At 47.6% G+C, this 16,192-nt stretch overlaps 9 protein-coding genes across 9 annotated transcripts; 6 read left to right on the forward strand and 3 right to left on the reverse strand.

The window, feature by feature from the left end:
* Window positions 1–1,460: 1,460 nt before the first annotated feature.
* TRVA0_039S01024 (uncharacterized protein) lies at window positions 1,461–3,032 on the reverse strand (the record flags this gene model as incomplete). Its single annotated transcript, XM_076686534.1, has 1 exon — window positions 1,461–3,032. One exon carries the CDS (start codon window positions 3,030–3,032, stop codon window positions 1,461–1,463), a length of 1,572 nt encoding a protein of 523 aa, XP_076539249.1.
* A 527-nt stretch (window positions 3,033–3,559) lies between these two features.
* On the reverse strand, window positions 3,560–4,426 carry TRVA0_039S01046 (SDR family NAD(P)-dependent oxidoreductase; the record flags this gene model as incomplete). The annotated part of the gene is made up of 3 exons (XM_076686535.1): window positions 3,560–3,727; window positions 3,790–4,036; window positions 4,092–4,426. The coding sequence occupies 3 exons, from the start codon at window positions 4,424–4,426 to the stop codon at window positions 3,560–3,562; spliced, it is 750 nt and encodes a 249-aa protein (XP_076539250.1).
* A 329-nt stretch (window positions 4,427–4,755) lies between these two features.
* On the forward strand, window positions 4,756–6,080 carry TRVA0_039S01068 (uncharacterized protein; the record flags this gene model as incomplete). Its single annotated transcript, XM_076686536.1, has 2 exons — window positions 4,756–5,692; window positions 5,740–6,080. The coding sequence occupies 2 exons, from the start codon at window positions 4,756–4,758 to the stop codon at window positions 6,078–6,080; spliced, it is 1,278 nt and encodes a 425-aa protein (XP_076539251.1).
* Window positions 6,081–6,373: 293 nt separating this feature from the next.
* TRVA0_039S01090 (F-box protein) lies at window positions 6,374–7,180 on the forward strand (the record flags this gene model as incomplete). Its single annotated transcript, XM_076686537.1, has 1 exon — window positions 6,374–7,180. The coding sequence occupies one exon, from the start codon at window positions 6,374–6,376 to the stop codon at window positions 7,178–7,180; it is 807 nt and encodes a 268-aa protein (XP_076539252.1).
* Window positions 7,181–7,198: 18 nt separating this feature from the next.
* On the forward strand, window positions 7,199–7,939 carry TRVA0_039S01112 (uncharacterized protein; the record flags this gene model as incomplete). The annotated part of the gene is made up of 1 exon (XM_076686538.1): window positions 7,199–7,939. The coding sequence occupies one exon, from the start codon at window positions 7,199–7,201 to the stop codon at window positions 7,937–7,939; it is 741 nt and encodes a 246-aa protein (XP_076539253.1).
* A 311-nt stretch (window positions 7,940–8,250) lies between these two features.
* Window positions 8,251–9,816, forward strand: TRVA0_039S01134 (uncharacterized protein; the record flags this gene model as incomplete). The annotated part of the gene is made up of 1 exon (XM_076686539.1): window positions 8,251–9,816. One exon carries the CDS (start codon window positions 8,251–8,253, stop codon window positions 9,814–9,816), a length of 1,566 nt encoding a protein of 521 aa, XP_076539254.1.
* Window positions 9,817–10,818: 1,002 nt separating this feature from the next.
* Window positions 10,819–12,891, forward strand: TRVA0_039S01156 (uncharacterized protein; the record flags this gene model as incomplete). Its single annotated transcript, XM_076686540.1, has 1 exon — window positions 10,819–12,891. The coding sequence occupies one exon, from the start codon at window positions 10,819–10,821 to the stop codon at window positions 12,889–12,891; it is 2,073 nt and encodes a 690-aa protein (XP_076539255.1).
* Window positions 12,892–13,083: 192 nt separating this feature from the next.
* On the reverse strand, window positions 13,084–13,392 carry RPS29A (small ribosomal subunit protein uS14A; the record flags this gene model as incomplete). Its single annotated transcript, XM_076686541.1, has 3 exons — window positions 13,376–13,392; window positions 13,252–13,318; window positions 13,084–13,192 (listed from the first exon to the last, which is right to left on the reverse strand). The coding sequence occupies exons 2-3, from the start codon at window positions 13,311–13,313 to the stop codon at window positions 13,084–13,086; spliced, it is 171 nt and encodes a 56-aa protein (XP_076539256.1). The 5' UTR covers window positions 13,314–13,318; window positions 13,376–13,392.
* A 367-nt stretch (window positions 13,393–13,759) lies between these two features.
* TSR1 (small subunit rRNA maturation protein TSR1) lies at window positions 13,760–16,189 on the forward strand (the record flags this gene model as incomplete). The annotated part of the gene is made up of 1 exon (XM_076686542.1): window positions 13,760–16,189. The coding sequence occupies one exon, from the start codon at window positions 13,760–13,762 to the stop codon at window positions 16,187–16,189; it is 2,430 nt and encodes an 809-aa protein (XP_076539257.1).
* Window positions 16,190–16,192: the final 3 nt, after the last annotated feature.

Raw genomic sequence — 16,192 nt, forward strand, 5'->3', positions numbered from 1 at the left:
CCCCTCCTCCTTCCTTCTCCGGCGGCCCATTTTATTTTTCCTGCATGAATTGGCATGGCCTGTGCACCTATTTACCCACGACAGTTTGCAAATCAGTACACAAACACACACGGTCTGGTCCAATTCAGTCCATTTGGTCCGCTGTCGTAGATATTTGGTCGAATTTGGGTAAATTTTGTAATTTTCGTATTTTGGATGCGCCTCTATGGTCAACCCTTGGTTCCGCCGGTCTGGGTCATTTTTCAGGGGAATTGAACGGAGGTAGGTTAAACGGCGTACTCGGATCCTATCAAATAGACTTCAAATATATCTATTTGGTGGATTGGGGGTATTTTTTGGACTGTTTGCACATTGTTGGACATTCCGAAGCATTAGTGGGCCATTCTTGGGCGTTTCATAGGTAATTCAGACACCTTAGGGGTTGCTATAGGGCCCCAGTTATTATGAGCGGGGGTGTCTAAACCAAAACATGGGCGTATGTGGCAGCATGCGACATGTGGCTGAAGTATTAAACGACACGACCTACTTGACTTATAGTTGAAATGGTTGTGGGAGCTGATGGCGCTGAAGTGGGAATTTCCATCTTTTTATGTTGAAGGGAAATATGACCTACAGGATGTTGCGTTGTGATAGATGAGGGACGTTGTAAGCTGAGACAGCACACGTAATGCCTCGGTCGTCGCCTTCTTACAACGGCTAGTAAGTTCCGCCAAGGCCTGGAGATCTGATACATGAAATACGAGATGCTACTATTTCGCTATTGTACGAAGTATCGGATTGTGTATATATAATATCATTCATTTGCTTCCAATGAGGGCAAAGAACCTCTGCTTTCATTGTAATTTGTTAATCTACCGGTATAAGTCTCATTTGCTTAGATGAAGTTCTTTCTTATTCCGAGGCAACGGACTTTAAGTTCTTCCTATGCAACGGACTTTAAGCAAAGGTCATTATTATTATGCATTAAGCGAGATTATCTGTAGACAATACCAACTACAACGTATTATGGTAGTATTTTGTATCACCAGGCACTAATCTCGATTAAAGAAGTTAGATCCTAGAAGGACTAACTTAGGTACATGAGGTTTCAAATAGAGGTACATAGTTATTCAATATAAGAATGTAAACGATTATGTGTTTTATATAGCAAAATCGTAGTACAAGCAATCACGGCTCATTAGAATAGTACTACAGTGTATGACTAGTCAGCAAGTGAGAAGTACATGAAAGACTCCAGTACTGTAGAGAGCTTACCTATGCTATCAGTCTTCAAGCATATTTCTGTAAATATAGACTACCGGAATTGATTAAATATTTAAACTAGAGCATTGAGTGGACATTCAGAGCAATGCTATAGTGGTCAAATAAATCTCCGCGAAGCGGAGCTACGGGGGTTTGGGGGCTGGCCCCCAAGTAAACCGGCTGTAGTAGAGAATTCGTAAATTTCGGATATGCATAAATCAGCCAGACGCGACTGGGGTATACTCGGCCAGAGCCTTCTCAAGACGAGGCAGGTCTCGCGGGACGAATCGCACTTTGTACGGGTGGGGCAGCGAAACCAGGCCAGCCGGATCGAGAGTGCCAGTTAGTGGGTCCATGTCCATTTCTTCGACCTTCTCGATCTTGAAACAAGAGATCATCCGCATGAAGAGCAGGTAAAGCTCACGATTGCCAAGCATGAAGCCAGCACACATACGGGTGCCGTAGCCATAAGTGAAGATAGGCGTTGACGGCTTCTCGACGAACCTCTCTGGGCGGAACTCGTGTGGTTCTGGGTACAGCGCCGGGTCCATGTTGCACGCCCAAGAATTGAGGAAGAGGGTGGTCCCCTTGGGGACGAGTTTCCCGTCAATGTAGAAGTCCTCCTCAGCGCACTTGGGCAGGGAGAGCCGCAATGGGTTGTAGACTCTCAGTACCTCTCGCACTAGAGCCGCTACGTACTTGCACTTGTGGTCCTCTACGGGGTCGCACAGAATCTCGTCTTCGGTGAACATCTTGCGGATCTCAGAGTAGGCCTTCTCCTGGATGTCTGGGCGGTCAGCGAGGATGGCGCAGCCCCAGCAGAGGGCAGTAGTGATGGTATCCAGGCCGGCGGACAGCATGGTGAGGCTGATGGACATGAGCTCCTCGGCATTCAGCTTGGCCTCTGGATCGAGCAAAACGTTAGCCTGGATGCAAGGGGTATAGGTCTTGTTGGCAATGCGTTCGTCAAGCTCCTTATTGAGCTTCCTGAGGTACCGATCTCGACGTTCTCGCATTTCTACGGCGAGCTTCGAGTGGCCGCTGAACGGATTGTATCGCAGAATGGGGACGTAGTCTTGGAGGTTTCCAGTGGTGGATCGGAACTTGGAGACGTACTCTTCGACTTCGGTGATTTCCTTGATGAGCGGGTCGTTGGGCTTGTCGGTTCGAGTGCCCCAGTTGAGCGTAAGACTGAGGTTGAGCGAGAGCTGAGCCGCAAGGGGGCCCGGGTTGAATGGCTTTTTTCCCCTTTCGCCAATATCCAGAGCCCATTCGATGAACTCTTTGGTTTCGAGGTCGATATGGGGGACGTAGGACTGTACCGCCGGTCGGTTGAGGGCTGTAGCCGCCGCCTTACGCCGCCGTTTAAGACTTTCAGAGTACGGGGTGGTTCCAATGGTAGTTCCGGCGGTAGTGGAAACGACTTTATGGAAGGTGTAGAACGTAGGTCGCGAGATAGTGGCGTGGGAGTTGGTGATGAATACTTTGCTAGCGTACTCTGCCGTGTTGACGACGATTACGGGGATATTGCCCAGCTGAATCTGATAGACGGGGCCGTATTTTTCGGACCATTTGCGGTAGGTCTCTGCGGCATTGAATCTAAACGCCCAGAGGTTGCCAATGATGGGCCAATTGGTGGGCCCAGAAAAGCCTTTGATTCTGGCCTGGCGGCGGACTACTTCGTTGATTAAAAAGTAGGCGAGCAGGGCTATGAGCGGCATCACGACTGCAGTAGCCACTGGGTTGTCGCGAGCGTGTGCCGCAATCGCGGCAGCCTTATCCTTTAGCATTTTGGTATCCGTAAACTAGCCTTTTTGATAAATGATTCAATAGGTCTTCCAAATGGATATATAAATAATAGGCTGTTTAAATATTCAATATGGGTGATTAACCAAATGGATATGAATAGTGTTTATTTGCCGAACGTGGCTCGATTATGAACTTTATATATACGCCACTGTGGAGTAACAGCCACCACTGTGGAGGCCAAGCCACTTTGAACTACAGTTCCGCTGACTACCGAACCAAAAAAATAACCAAAGCAAGTATACCAGCAGATCGAATTAGGCATTGGTGGAGACCAATCAATGCCGCTCATTTGATAATACGTAGCACCTATAGGGAGTGCCCCTCATCTCTACCCCAGACGGGGTCTACCCCATGGGGCCGTTCACTAACTGTATGTGTTACATATGTACTAGACACCAAGTTATGTACGGTATTACGTAGTAAACAAGTTCTGTATTACGTAGTAAACAAACTACATATGTATTGTATGTATTATGTACTTGACTAGTCATAGTACTGGAAAAGTTGGTTAAAGAACTATTTGACCACTATCTACGGAGATAAGCCCCCCGGTCATGCTAGTATTCTCCGCCAAAGCTACGAACATAGCTGCGGTGTCCTCCAGCGTAGCACATCGCTGCAACGGGAACGTCTTCTCTCGAGCCTGGACTTGCTCTTCTCCAAACTTCATGCCCCACTATACATCATCATAAAATTAGCTGATCCATGCACCCCCTCTACAATTGGAATATAACTCACCTCAGTCTTAAGCAGCCCAGGGCAGATGGCGTTGATCCTTATCCCGGTGCCTGCCTTTGCTAAGCACTTGACCAGTTGATTCAGTCCGGCCTTCGAGACACCGTATGGGATGCTAGACCCCTCCTGTTTGATCCCAGCAATCGACGATGTGACGATGAACGACGCACCTTCAGGCCCGACGTGTTTCGTCAAACTCCTAAACAAGTAGAAATGGGCCTTAACGTTCACCCCAAAGCACTTATCCAAGCTACCCAATTGTTAGCCACCTTTATGAATTTCTACAGCTTTTTTTGATGACTTACTCCTCTGGGGTAATATCGTCGATATCGGAGAATGGAATGAACCGCGTCCATCCGGCATTGCTTACCACGAGATCGACCTGCCCCATCTCCTTTACCGTCTCTTCGACCAGCGCCTCGCAGACCTCCTGGGAAGACACGTCCCCTCTTTTGGCTACTGCCTTGACGCCGTACTTTTCTGCAACTGCCTTGGCCAGCACCTCAGCCCGCTCCTGCGACGAGCTGTAATTGATCACTAAGTGACACCCCTTAGCCGCTAGGGCCTCTACGATGGCCGCTCCTAGCCCGGCGCTCCCGCCAGTAACCAAAGCAACCTTGTTTTCCAGCTTAACGACCATTTTTCCAATACACCGTCTAGATCCGGGATCGTTCTCCACAATCCCTTATAACCCAACCACCAGGTACAGCTTCCCCTCCTTATTTCTTCTCCTTGCTCCACAATAGCGGAAGCGGCGTGTCGGCCTCCTACCCTGTTACTACGCGGAGACTCGGCATTTTTGGTGATGCCATGCAATGCGCACGGAGGGGCTGTGCACAGCCGTGTCTCCATGGCTATCGGCGGGATCGGCCATTCCCCGCAATGGCACGGAGAACCCTTGCTGGCGGGACTGTATAAAGCTCATTTTCCAGCGACAAACGAAACCAGCCAAGAAAAGGATAGATAGAGATGAGTTCGTGGATTAAATTTACGCCAGAGAGCCCGTTCTCGCTGGATAACATTCCGTTTGGCATTGCGGCCGGAATTGACGGGGTCGGTCGGCCCGTGACCCGGGTCGGCGACACCGTGGTGGACCTCAAGGCCCTCGCCGAGGCCGGGGTTTTTGACGGTTTGAAGATCGATGCCTCGGTTTTTGGCTTCGAGACCCTCAATGCCTTTGCGGCTCTCGGAAGGAAAGCCCACAATGCTGTTAGAGAGTTCCTTCAGAAGCTCTTCACCAAAGATGGCGAGTTTAAGGACCTGTTGGAGGCTAATGACGACCTGAGAAGACTGGCGCTCAGTGAGCTGGATCAGGTGAAAATGAAGCTCCCACTAAAAATTGGTGACTATACCGACTTTTACGTTGGAAAAAACCACGCGTTCAATTGCGGTGTTCTGTTTAGGGGCCCGGAGAACGCGTTGAATCCAAACTACTACCACCTGCCAGTGGGTTATCATGGGCGGGCCAGCTCTGTAGTCGTCTCTGGCACCAACATCCACCGTCCATGTGGACAAATTCTGCCAGATCCGACAGCTAAGAAGCCAGTGTATTCGCCATGCAAGCGTCTCGATTTCGAGCTGGAGCTTGCGGCATTCGTGTCTACTCCAAACAAACTAGGCGATCCAATTGATGTCAATTCTGCTGAAGACCATATCTTTGGCTACGTTCTGATGAACGACTGGAGTGCGCGTGACATTCAGGCGTGGGAGTACGTTCCTCTCGGGCCATTCACTGCTAAGAACTTTGGAACTTCCATCTCTGCTTGGGTTGTTCTTCACGATGCGCTAGCACCGTTCGCTACTGTGCCTTTGGAGCGTCCAGAGGAGAAGCGAGATATTCTTCCATATCTCCAGGAAAAGAAGAAGGACTCGGTCTTTAAGCTGAACCTTTCTGTTGCCCTTAAGAGTAAGTTATCCTACTTCATTATTTGGTGTGTTACTAACAAAAAATAGCTGCCGATGGCGATACCGCTGTAATTAGTCGAGGATCCAGCGAGAACATGCTCTATTCCTTCCCGCAGATGCTCGCACACCACACTGTTACTGGATGCAATCTCAACACTGGTGACCTCATTGCGTCGGGTACTATTTCAGGCACTGATTCCAGTTCTTTCGGCTCCCTGCTAGAGATGTCCAAGGGAGGGAAGGAGCTGGTCTCGATTTCTTCCAACACTAGTAGGAAATTCCTTGAGGATGGTGATACTGTGATTATTTCGGCGATTGCGGGACAGGCCGGGCACCACGTTGGTTTCGGAACCGTCGAGGGCAAGGTCCTGCCTGCCAAAGTTAAATAATCGCTTTAATATAGCTCGACGTAGGCTATAGATATCAAACAGCACCCATGCTACAAGTTCTTTTATTGTTATTCTAAAATAGCAATATTCAATCTATTATACTAGTTATTAATATTTAAAGTAATAGCATTGAGAGTAACGTACCGGTATTGCAATAACTTAGCACGGTAGCCCATATGCTTCACTGATAACGAATAGGTCAGCCGTGCGATGAGTGTCGCACCGCAATCGAATCTTATATTTAAATTAAAAAACTACCTCTGGCCACTACTTCAACCTTTTTCGCACGACTCATGGAAATAAAAATGGACTTCCTGAGGAGTCTCCCTGATGAGATCAGCTATAATATTCTTGGCCTCCTGCACCCTCAACAATGGCGCAAGCTGAGGCTGGTTTCAAGGAATTGGAACGATTTGTGCGAAAGGCTAGTTTGGAGAAAAGTAGCCATTGTGCCAAGCAACTGGTCCGACGTTCCTGTAGGATACTACTTACGACCTGGAACGGATTTTGATGCATTGTGCCCTGAATATTTAAAAGGGGAGATGTTTATGTTACCAAACCCCGAGAGGCTAAAAGAGCTCGCATCAAACTGGCCTTTCCAATTCCTTACCAAGGAACTGGATATATATTATAACCCTCATTTGCGGAATCAATATGATGAAAGCGTGTTTGAAGTCATAACTAAGCTCTTTAGGCTACTCAATAGGGTCAACGTTAGTTACTACTCAGGTCCTCACAACAGCATGTTTCTCGCATTTCAGAAAATGTTAAACTCGTGGAAGCACATTGCCGAATTTGGCCTAGGCTTGACAGTAATTGCCGGCGTTGTGAATCCCGCTTTCATAGATATCGCTGGCATGAAGATTAGAGAATTGAGCCTTTTCAAATGTCCTAAACCGCTTAGAGAATACCCGCTACCGCTATCAATGACACATCATAGGATACCGGTTAAATGGGAAGAGCTCTCTACTTTGAGTGAGTTGGCAACGTTATCGATCGAGTCTGGTTACAACTTGTTTTTTCGGCCCCCTTGGATATCAGAAGCACTGAGACGGCTTCACCTAAGTGGCGGCCAAGCAGGACTCATTGCAGGCGAATAAATTAAGGCACCATGTAAAATGGAATGTCTTTCCATTTCGGACCTTTTTACGTCTAAATGGATCCACCACGACCCCCAAGAGTCAATTCTTTCCTGCATGGACCTGACACTGGTCACCCAGCTTAGAGAGTTACACTATAAAGGGCGCGACATCTCCGATCAACTTGTGCAAGTCATATTGCAAGTTAAGTGCACTCTAGAATGCCTCACTATCCACTTCACAAAGGCTACACGCCAAAGCACACATAAGTTTCAAGAGTTGGCCCTTGTAGGTACCGGTCTAAAGCAGCTGAGACTACCCTTGACTGTATTTGACAGGGAATCTTTCACTAGCCAAAAATTCATTTTCCTGCCTAAGCTACGATTGCTACAACTGGGTTTAGATGACAATGCAATGCCCCTACCAGATGATTATATGCCCTTACCAGTTGATGATATGCTCCTACCAGATTTTGATATGCTGCTATCAGATGATGATATGCTCCTACCAGATGATATGCCCCTACCAGATGATATGCCCCTACCAGATGATATGTTCCTACAGAATGACGTGCCCTCTGAATTGAAACTTGAAGAAAGCCACATTGCTGCTTTTCTTCGAGGGTGTCCAAAACTGTCCTGCATGCAACTCCAATGTAATCATAGGTCCGAATGGGTAGAGCAAAGAAGATCATGGATAAAGCCTTCTTTTACAGAAGGGAGCATTTTGTATATTGTGGATTTATCTAAAGCCAGATCATTATTAAATAATAATGACTGACGAGAACAGTCGAATACACAATTGATTAACTATTTTATAGTATACCGCTGTAAAGTAATGCATCAATCCCGAACTGGGCACTTAGTGGCCAGAAAGCAGTCCACCTGAATTGAAAATTCCAGATCCTTCATTGGCGTTTGGCAATGATTCTTTGCTGGATAAGTATTCATATCTACGGGTTGTCTTGGAGAATTACTAGCCACCTCTTTGTGCCAAACAGCTTACTTCTCGCAGTATTGGCTGAATCTTCTCAAGAGAATGCTTTTTCAGGCACCAAGGTCCAGCCGTACGTAGTACAATTGTGGTGAGACATGTCTGAGCCGCCACCTGCATCTCCCGTTACAACACCAAACCTGTACATTGCAGGCATCATCAACTTCACTAATATATGCGGTATGAAGAGAAAAGCTGTGAAGAAAAAGGCTGTTAGCCTAAAGAAAAAGGTTGACTTCCTAAAGCGTCTCCCGGTCGAAATTAGTGACCAGGTACTTGACTTGCTAGGGCCTGAGTTGCTTGAAGCCAGGAAAGTGTCAAATCATTGGAATTATCTATGTGAGAGACTCATCTGGAGAAAGGTGGTTGTTAGACCACTACGGTTCTATAACCACCCAATGTTAACGTTCGGCGATGCGCTACGAGAAGAAGAAGCGGAAGACGAAATTCAGCGTCATGATGGAGCAATCAAATCTGAGTACATATCACTTGACGACTTCGATCGCGAAGAATTGAAGGGCAGGACGTTTATGACGCTCACTTACGAACAACTGATAGAATTGAGATCAGATTTGAAATTCCAGAAAGCGCTTGGAAATACCATTGAATTGCATATTTACTATGCCCACAAAAATGACGTATCTGATGAAATGGCCGAGGAGGCGTTTGAAGTTATGCCTGAATTGTTTAGGCGAGTGAACACGATCAAGGTAAGCTATAATGCACCTTTTGCTAGGAAGAGGTTCCGAGCTTTCCAGAGGATGCTGAACAAATGGAAATCCACGGCCGAGTTTTGTCTGGGTTTGACAGTTTCTGAACCCTACCCCGATGAAGTTGAAGATAACGATTACATTGAAATCGACGACATGAAAATTAGAGAGCTCTACTTCCGTAAGCGCTACAGCATTGGAACGGCGAATCCTCTGCTTCCGCTCTCAGGGACAAGCGATAAAGTTCCTATTAAATGGATTGACTTGCCCTCAAGATGCCCGGACTTGATTACATTGGCGATAGAGACCGATTTTAATTGGTTTCAATCGCATTGGATTCCGGATACGCTTAAATGCATTCATCTTACTAACCAGCATGGTGAATATTCGCCAAGTCCAGTACTCAAGATACCGCCAGGAACGGAGTCCCTCTATATCACGGACAACTACATGCTTCCAGTTCTTGATCCCCCCGATTCAAGTGAACCAGAAGATGAAGAGGAAGAAGAAAACGAAATGGCCTCGATTCTCGCGTGCGTGGATCTGAAGAATGCTGCAGGGCTGAAAACGTTCAACTATAAAGGACCAGAGTTCACCAATCAGCTCTTCCAGGCCATATTGGAGGTTAAAAAGTCCCTCGAACATCTCACTGTCGTTTGTGATGATGCTACATCTGTAAGCTTGGTGAAATTTAGGGAGAGGATAATAGGGGTCTTTGATCTGAAGCAGCTGCAAGTATATCTCGGCATATCACGCAAAGAGCCGTGGTATGACGACGATGATTGCGACTCTTTATTTGGCCTTCATCATGATGCAGAGTTCGATATGCTAATGCGCGGGCTGAATGATGACTACTATGGGGACGATTTATTTGGCCGTGACTATGCTGCCGAGTATGATATTCTTACGGGAAACTACTTGGATAATGACTACTTCGACGATTACTACGAGTAAAGCATCTTTATATCTATGTGAACATCCTGGTTGGAACTATATTCCAGCTGACATTAGATAGAGCAGGAATTTTTCGTTGAATAAGGTACGAGATTGGATCACGCTTTTCAGGGCACTTTTAAGGGAACAACCCCGATATTGCCCACCGTACGGTTGGAATTCGCATTTGACAATGGATCATCACATATAGAATACATTTTCTGCTGAAATTTTTTCTGTAAATTGATCAATTAGATAAGAGTAATAATAATCTATTCACGTCTTGTTGGGGCCCTAAGCCAGAAGCGTCACTAAAATACATATTATAGTGTATTTTTCAAAAATAGTAGAATCGTTTACTCCAGAAGGAGGGGTCATTATGCCTCATAAAGAGGAGGCACGATCAATTAGATATTCTATCATTATAGCACCATTACCTATTGTACGTTATTCCAGTATCTAACGTTAACGGTAGTGTTCGTACACTAAATTTCAAAATACCGGTGTAACGAAACCTATACCTAGTAGCATGCCTTATAGCACAATTTGATCTCCCCAGCTGTATTAAGCCACTCAAAAACAGCTTTTCAATTTATAAAGACCTTGAAGTTAAACTTTCTACTGTATATTGGTAGTAAAGTGTACTACTGCTGTATCATCATACACACCTAAGACGTTCTTCCATATTTACCCCACACCTATATCGGCAATAGGCGCGAAATGAAATATTATTATTTTTCACTTTGCTAAGTGAAGTCCTGTAAGATATATAAAATACACCGCATATCTACATAAAGTCCTACCAGTAAGTACTTCGAGTGTATATGAAAAAATATGCATGGGTCGATCTTTACGATTTCAGTAACCCCGCAGTGGAGACATGTGCGGCTGTGCTTTAGTCATATCTTAAAACGGCTGCGCGAGATCGGAAGCGACAACCGCCGGCCTCCGAACCTATACCGTATCGAAGTGCATGATTAGTACAGACAAACATTCATACACACCACACATCTCAGGCACATAATGAGTCCGGAGACGGAAGCGACTCGCCAGAAGCGATCCAAATATGTCAACTGTGCCTGCTACGAGTGTAAGCGCCGCAAGATCAAATGTAACGGCCAGACTCCGTGCCAGCGTTGTGGGCATCTAAAGCTTTCCTGCGTCTATCCAGAGAATGGATCCAAGAGACGACGAAGAGCTGTCGCAACTCACAAAGGCTCAGAAGACCAAAAGCCAGAGCCACGACTCTCCAGAGAGCATGCTGAGCATGCAGCCGACTCGCCTTTCGAAGGGATCCCTTACCTACAAGGTAAACGACTGATAGAGGTCTACGATAGCGAGCTGAACTCGATGTACCCCCTGTTCCGGGAGGGTGAGCTGCTCCAAATGTACCATAATGTATGGAGACAGCATGGGACTAACCCAAATGAGCGTGACTCCAAGTCATTTATGTACGTCGCTACCCGGCTTGCAGTCGCCATCGGCAGCTGTATCTCTGAGACGTTTATTGTAGAAGGAATCAAGCTGTATGAGTCCTCGCTGAAGACCCTTCTGCCTAGGTATTTCTGCGGAGAGGCTGACCTGAACCTGGTGGTTGCGATGATCATGATCCACGAGTTCAATTTCCACTCGGATCGAGGCATAGTAGGGTACAGAATCCTCGGATATGCCTCGAATGTTGCGATGGAACTTGGGCTGCATAGCGCGAAGGAAGTGGACTCAAAATACAGCAGCCGTGTGGAAAGAGAACGGGCAAGACAGGTGTTCTGGTGTGTATACTGTTTGGACCGAAGAGTCTCTTTCTATGTTAAGCGACCCTGTGTCATTAACGATGATGTTGTGGATCAGAAAATGCCACGATACTTTGAAATGGTTGAACCGACTGAAAACGACCTCTACCGGGCGATGCATCTCAACTATATGATCTACTACAGCCAGATTGCCGGAAAGGTCAAGAAAATAAGCGACATAAGCGAGCTCAAGAAGTACGAGGAGATGATGTGCAAGTTTATCAAGTCGCTGCCTCCGGAGCTGAATGTCAGAGACCCTCTGTCGGGCCAGTCGACTCCTTACGATTCACGAAAGCTCAAGTCTGTGCTGTTCCTTAAGAACAATCTAATGTTCATGCGTATCTACGGGGAAGCAAACCAGACATGTACTTTGGAAGTGGTCAATTTTGCACGGGAATGTGTCCAGGAGCTGGGTAGGCTTTACTTTGAGACCGATTTGTACACTTCCTGCCAGATTCAGTACAACCATTTCTTGGTGTCTGCTCTGGACGCATTGTATACGGCTTCAAGGCAGGACCCCGCGGAGTTTGGTCCACTCTGTGCGGAAGAGCTCAAGCTTGCATTTAGGCTCATTACGCTTGTTCTCAATCGTTCGAAGGGAGACCACAAGGGCAATATATGGCAGATGGTGTCGTCGTTCGCCGTGAAGCTGGGGCTAATTGATTTCAGCTATGGCAAGCTAATTGAACCCAGTCCTGACACGTCTCAGGGTTCATTGACCACCATTAATGGCGTAGAGGTTCCCAGGAGTCCTTCGCCGGTTCCGCCGCAACTGCCATCGCCAATTCTTATGCCCCGGTGGAACTCTGACCTATTACTGGACGGGCTTGGTATCCCGGAGATGCCTAGAGTCGTGTCTTTAGACTTACCTGACCAATCGCACGCACAACAAGAGCAAACTGAACTAACCACTACACCGATGGCAGCTATCACTGCTGCCGCTACTAATACTAACCACAGCATTGAATCGAATTTCGAGACACTTCACCATAAGCAATTGACTGAGCTATTCGACAGCTTATACCGCAGCGACCTGGAATTCGTTTCTAATGCTACACGTCCCGCCACTACGCATCATCCAACTGTCCCATCTACTACTACTGCGTGTTCGACTGATGCCAGCACTGCTACCAGTAGTATAGACCTTAGGCATAATTCCTCCAGCCCCAATGCGGCAGCTGTGGGGTTACTAGATAACGCTAGCCCTGCTACGTCTACGTCAAGTCCGAGTGTGCACGAGCTGAGTGCATCTCCTCAAACATATGATGGGGCTATGAAGTCAATAGCCGAGCTTTTTAACTCTTAAGCCCCGTAACTAGAATATATCTCTACGCTATAGTTGGAGTAGTAAGGTAACCGTCACAAAAACTCCTTGGATACCATAGCTCAGAATAAAAAAACGAGCCATTCGAGAAATGAACATAATGGACGAATAATTCGTCAAACGCCTGGTTAAAAACGATAAATTATAAAGACTTTTTTGACTATACAAAATAGTTTATCGGTACTTGTGGAAACCAATGTCAGCAGCCTTCTCTCGGAAAGACTGTCGGCAGATCATAAGGCCGTACTTTCGGATAACAGCGTTTCGGGAGCCAGTGATTCGGCTGTATTCAACAGTTAGTCTCCCTTCCATAGATCAATCAAAATGCATCTCTATACATACCACTGTCGGGAGCCCTTGCCGTAGTTTCGTGGGTGGGAGTACCAAACGTTTTCGTGAGCCATTTTTTCTATAACTTCTCGTTAGAACAACAGGTCGTTTTTCACCTAATTTCGAACTGACGTACCTCTGTCGTGTGTCGTGAACTTTTGGTTGGAGAGCAAGAACAGGTGAAGAGTCGACTTTTTTTTTCTTCAACGCGAGCCCCCCCAGGCTGCACGCTTAACTCTACGGGTTGGGAGTTAAGTTGGTTAACAACACGTCATTCACCCAATTGGCGCGGCGTGAGTGGGTGAGGTGCGCGCCATGCACGTGACAATTTCCCAAAACAGAAACCCTTATTTTGTTAGGGCTTCGTCGGATATCCGACCAGATCGGCGGTGCGGCTTATCGTGAAAAATTAAAAAAAATTTATCAATCTGAGATTGGAGACCGACTAAAGCCAGGGGTAAAACTCGATAGAAACGCTGGAATATTGCTCGGTTAGTTCGACTAAAACAGTAGCATAACCATGGCTGGCCACCGTTCCTCTGTGAAGAAGGAACATAAAAAGTTCAAATCACGACATGCGACCAAAGGATCCCTCAAGACCAAATCAAAGGGTAAGATTGAGAAGGATTCGGGGACCATCAAGGCAGAGAGAAAGCCTACGCTCGCTGAGAAGGCTCAGGCAGGTGCCAAGCAGCTCAGGAGCAACCGAAGGAATACCGCCAAGCAGCTCAAGATCAACAAGAATGTCAACGTGAACTTGCACCGAAAGCTGTTTGAAGGGCGGCATGGAGCCCCTAAGATCGTAGCGGTAATCGGGCTGAGCCCGGATGTCAACCCTTCTGAGGTTGTTGTCCAGCTGAACCAGTCTGTAGAGGCAGTTGCCAGCGGACCAGTGCCAGCTAGCGGTATGGTGGACGTTACCATTGAGCGGTTCAAGCAGAAGATGAAGTACATTATCCCTTCGCGCAATTTCATTGAGATTTTGGATGCGGCGCGAGTGGCTGACTTTGTAATTTTCGTGTTGTCCCCCGTGACTGAGGTTGATTCGTTTGGTGAATTGTGCATCCGGTCTATTGAGTCGCAGGGTGTGTCGAACTGCATTCCGGTTGTCAACGGTCTTAATGCCCAGGTTGAGGGCGCTAAGCAGCAGGCCGGCGTTCGAACCTCGCTACTCAGCTTCTTTTCGCATTTCTTCCCCACCACGGAGAAGATCTACGCGCCAGAGGTGGACTCGGAGGCCCTAATTCTGTCGCGAATCTTGTCCCAGAAGTTCCCACAGGGTGTCAACTGGCGAGACTCCCGGCCATACCTGCTGGCCGATGATGTTTCGTTTGATGCTAATACTCAGACTCTGGCTGTGGAAGGTACTCTACGGGGCCAGGGGCTTAATGCCGATCGGCTAGTGCATATCCCAGAGTACGGAGACTTCCAGATTGACCGGGTGGAGGCAATTGGAACCTTTAAGTTTGGCGCTTCTGCCATGGAGACGGAAAATGAAGTCCTGGCTGTTCCAAGTGACAAGCAGGAGTCTTTGGATGAGCTGTTACCAGTCAACGGAAACGATCTTGACATGGAGGAGGACGAAGAAGATGATGATGAAGAGAGAGCTGGTGTGAGAATTGATGGCCACCAGTATATTAACCACAGACCGCTGTTTGGCGCCGATGATGAAGAAGAGGATGACGAAGATAGTAAGCCAAAGCGACGACTGCCCAAGGGCATGTCTGAGTACCACGCATCATGGATCATGGACGATGAAGAACTGTTCCAGAGCGGCGACGAAGAAGCCTCCGAGGACGAAGAGGAGGAAACTCGAGCTGGCGACATGGATATGGATGAGGATGTTGAAAGCAATGGTGGGGTTGGGTTCGAAGACGCCCCTAGCGGTAAGCGAGTGACTTTCTCGGAATACGCCCCAACTGAGGGTGGCGGTGATACCGGCACAGAAATGCACGTAGAGCTGGAAGATGATGAGGAAGCGCGGCAGCTGCAGGAGTATCGAAGCCGGGCCAAGGATGATCTTGATTTCCCTGATGAAATCGAGGTTCATCCAAACGAATCGGCCAAGGAGCGATTGACGCGATACCGGGGTGTAAAGAACATTCGAACATGCGAATGGGATGTGGACGAGCGAGACTCGCGGGCTCCATTGGAGTGGAAGCGAATGGCTCGAGTGTACAACTTCCGAGCCACCAAGAACCGAGTGCTCAAGGAGGCCATTGCCGAAGCCCAGGTTCAGCCAGGCACCAAGGTTCGGCTTCATCTGCGGGCTCCGGAGTACATTCTCAAATCATACAACCCGGCACGACCGTTTGTCGTGTTTGGCCTGTTGCACCATGAGCACCAGCTGTCAACCATGAATCTAACCATCAACCCCAGCTCGGAGTACGACCTGGACAAGATGCCAGTTGCGTCCAAGAGCAACCTCATTGTCCAGTGCGGACCACGGCGAATGGTTATCCGACCGTTGTTCTCGCAGGCTGGCGCCAATTCTGCCAACAATGTGTACAAATACGAGCGATTCCTACAGCCAGGGCGACAGTCTACGGCGACCATCCTCGCTCCTCTCACGTTTGGCAACGTGCCGGTCATATACTTCAAGGACAATGGTTCGCCATTGCCCGATCTTGTTGGTACTGGTAGCGTCCAGGAGGCCAACTTCAACCGAATCCTTGTCAAGCGGATCGTTCTCACTGGTCATCCGTTCAAGATCCACAAGCGACTGGTCACTATCCGGTACATGTTCTTCAACCGGGAGGACATTATGTGGTTCAAGGAGAACCCTCTGTTTACGAAGCACGGCAGATCGGGTTTCATCAAAGAAAGTCTGGGTACGCACGGTTACTTCAAGGCCACCTTCGACGGGCGAATCACGTCCCAGGACACTGTTGCCATGTCGCTTTACAAGCGGGTGTGGCCACGAATGTCTACCAACTGGGTTCCACGATGATCT

Source organism: Trichomonascus vanleenenianus (genome assembly GCF_965637985.1).
Source record: "Trichomonascus vanleenenianus strain CLIB 3782 genome assembly, contig: TRVA0_039S, whole genome shotgun sequence".
NCBI lineage: Eukaryota > Fungi > Ascomycota > Dipodascomycetes > Dipodascales > Trichomonascaceae > Blastobotrys > Blastobotrys vanleenenianus.